Source organism: Cynoglossus semilaevis, chromosome 20 (genome assembly GCF_000523025.1).
Source record: "Cynoglossus semilaevis isolate Cse_v1.0 chromosome 20, Cse_v1.0, whole genome shotgun sequence".
Lineage (NCBI taxonomy): Eukaryota > Metazoa > Chordata > Actinopteri > Pleuronectiformes > Cynoglossidae > Cynoglossus > Cynoglossus semilaevis.
The window spans coordinates 6,217,142-6,220,379 of record NC_024326.1 but is presented as its reverse complement, the minus strand read 5'-3'; the positions used below and the strand labels follow the sequence as shown (position 1 = coordinate 6,220,379).

Sequence of the window (3,238 nt, the reverse complement as noted above, 5' to 3'; positions counted from 1 at the left end):
CCAGGCCAGCCGAGCGACGTAGTCGCTCCAGCGTGTCCTAGGTCTTCCCCTAGGTCTCTTCCCAGAGCGTCGGTACCCGAGCACCTCCCGAGGGAGGCGAGTTCGGCATACCATCAAGGACAAAACAGGGGGTAAAGGTCGACTTAGATTTTGTCATTTAGATGTGGTTAGAACACAGTTAGCTTTTTGTTTAGGTTTTTGTTTCAAGTGATCGCCGCAACCTGTTCAAGTTCTTCCAAAATGGCGTCATAACCCAGGTCCAATTTCAAGTCAAATTTAAAATTTTGTTTATAACAAGGTTATAACTGAGGGCTCTCTGGATTTTTTTTTTGCCAGTGGGGCAAAGCTGGAAGACTTTCCGAATGCCTAAAAATAAATGCGAAACTGTGAAAGTGTGGAGTAATGAGAGAAGCCCTCAGTGGTTAGTGTGGGTAGAGTTTGATTTGCTGTTAGGTGGTTAGATTCTGTTTAGAAAAAAATCTTAGCATTAGGTGCTAGCTGCGCCCTTATCAGAGCAACAAAACTTTAACCCTTTGAGCACGTAAATGTCCACTAATCCACCTAATTATCGAACTATACTGTACCAAAATGTCATCTAAAATCTTCAACCTACTTATCTGAATCGTAAAGATGAAAAATTTAACAGCTGAACAGTTGAATGTCAAAGCCTAAACTGTTTTCCCTTATACAGTATATAATATAACATAATATAATACAGGTTCAATTCAAATTGTAAAAAAAGAAAACAAATTCCTTTTGAATCCATTTTTCATTTCACACCGTGTACAAAATAATAATTCGCCCGAAGAGGAAGGGGTCTCCAGTATTTAGTGGATTGGGAGGGATACGGTCCAGAGAGGAGTGTCATGTAACATCCCACCACATTTTGGACAGATCCCTGATTCAGGAGTTCCACTAACTGCATCCAGGACAACAATCAGGTTCCCAACCACCACGGTCGAGGCATCCACAACATTTCCCTCTCATTTTCCCCCTTCTCATATTCCTAATGGAAGCATTTCTCCATCTCTGGCTTCTGGTAGGGAGGGGAGCAGCTTGGCTGGTTCAGATGGCAACCTCTGATCTTACCTCCTACTCCCCGAGTGTCCTGGATGGTTCCTTCTTCTTGTTCGGGGGATGTCAAGAGCCGTCCTTGAAGGTGGGGTCCTGCCTTGCTTGCTGCAGCACGACAATCAGTGAGACCAGGTTCACCTGCACTCACTGCTGATTGGCTGGCAGTGTATTATATAAGTGGTGGCCACACACTCCTCTCTGCCAGATCATCTCTTCTGCTCATGTTGGCTGGACACTCCCACTTCTGTCTCGTTTGTCGATTTTTCCTGCTTTGCCTGAGACTTAGTTTTGATCAAATATTCAATCCAAAACTTGTCTGTTCTGAGGTCGAACCAGTTTGGTTGTTGCGCGCAGAGCTACATTTATTGGTCTGCTCCGCGCCGCCGCTTTCGACTCCCTTGTCGACCCATAACTGCTATGTCGCTTCATTTTGTTAATAGGCTTCCTCTGAGAAGAAGACATTTTGTTCGTGACTGCTGATTTGTCGCATAACCTTTTTGGGGCTGCTTTTGTTAAGAGACCTTCTCTGAGAAAAAGACACTTTGTTTGTCACTGCTGAATTACCGCAGTAAAGTGTGCTGCATTTGGGTCCAAGCCCGGTAAACGTGACAGATTGATAGATAGACAGACAGACAGATGGACAGATAGATAGATAGATAAATCGGCGTCGACATCGGCGCTTGAGCAGCCTGTGAGAGACGGGCTTAACATTGTTGCTGAGACATAATTTGATGTAAAACAAAAAGAGTTTAAAAAAAAAAGAAACATAATGAAATTACTGGCAGGACAGTGACATGCCTATTTTTCTTACCAAAAAAAAACCAATTTGTTAATTCAAAGTTTTATTTGCACTTTTCTCTCTAAAAAAGCACTTTGAATATATTGTTTTCTAAAGATAAGTTCTTTTACTAGAAAAGTATTCTTGCTCTGTGATTGCTTACCTTGGGGTTGAAGGTAGCAAAGAACGAAATGTGAGGGTGGAACTCCTCGGCAGCATCAGCAAAAGCGTCAAAATCTGAAATCGCAAAGGCATTTATCAAGTTACCATATTTTCTGGACTATAAGTCGCTCCGGAGTATAAGTCGCACCAGTGGTTTCTGGCGGCTGTCAGTGTGAAATTAACGAACAATTTTCAGTGGTACAGGAGTAGCAGATACTGGTACACAAGCCTTTTTCGTGTGAAACAAATGTGACATTATATATTTTTTATATATAAGTCGCAAAACCAGCTAAAATATGAAAAAAAAAAGTGTGAGTTATAGTCCGGAAAATACGGTACTTTAAATGTATTGCACAGGTAGGTCTAGAATTGTGTCTACAATTTTATCAATCCAATTGTTTTTTTTGGTTAATATAAATCAGGTATATCAACAACTTCTCACGTCACGATGGTAAAAATTCTTACGTTCTGACTTGTGGCTTTTAAAGTAGCCCACCAATTTGATGTCCTCGTCAATGTTTCTGAAGCCTTTCAGTTCCCGACTGTTGTCAATAATTTCTACGGGATCCTCAAGAACCTAAAAACAGATTAGTGGAGATGGAGAAGATAAGGTGTGGACAAAGGAAAGAGAAAATCTGATCAAGTCAAAAATACGATCGTGTGACTTGTTTTTTCCGAGAAGAAGGGAGGGCTTTTTTAAGGCAGAAAAACTATTGAATGAGAGATTCTATCCTCACGAACATCAAAGATGAACTCCACTAGGGTGTCTGCTGCGAGCTCGCCGTCATATTCTATGACCTCGTCCTCAGTGAAGATGAAGATGCTGTCCGACTCGTCAAGGCCTAAATGAACAGAAAATGTTATTCCGTCTTAGTTCTCAAGTTTAAGGTCACCCATTGTTTGTTTTTTTTTAAAACATTTCATTACAGTTTGTTTTTTTTTTGTTTATGAGAGTTTTAAATATTTTTTTTTATTCTGATGTTGATAGGAAATATTTAGCATATTTAGCCATGTTTTCAAGGTGCATTCACCTAGTTTCTTTGCAATGGCTTTGTCATGCTTGGCATCAATGAGACCAACTCCAATTTCTTCATCATCAAACTCATCCAGGACCTGGGCTGCAAGCTGTAAAACAAATATTATTTCAGTCAAAGAAGTATAATTTGTTCAAAATAAGATAAGAAATTATACGCTATACCAGAAGTTCCCAAAGGGGGTGGCACA

The 3,238-nt window shown here is 40.6% G+C and overlaps 1 protein-coding gene across 1 annotated transcript in view; it reads right to left on the bottom strand.

Annotated features, from left to right (window-relative positions):
- The window catches only part of LOC103396214 (calsequestrin-1-like), a 14,642-nt gene that overhangs the window by 7,291 nt on the left and 4,113 nt on the right, over positions 1-3,238 (bottom strand). The window contains exons 2-5 of the mRNA XM_008334221.3: positions 3,046-3,139; positions 2,756-2,856; positions 2,480-2,591; positions 2,016-2,089 (exon numbers count right to left, since the gene is read on the bottom strand). Coding sequence (XP_008332443.1) covers positions 2,016-2,089; positions 2,480-2,591; positions 2,756-2,856; positions 3,046-3,139 — 381 coding nt within the window. The remainder of the gene's footprint in view (positions 1-2,015; positions 2,090-2,479; positions 2,592-2,755; positions 2,857-3,045; positions 3,140-3,238) is intronic.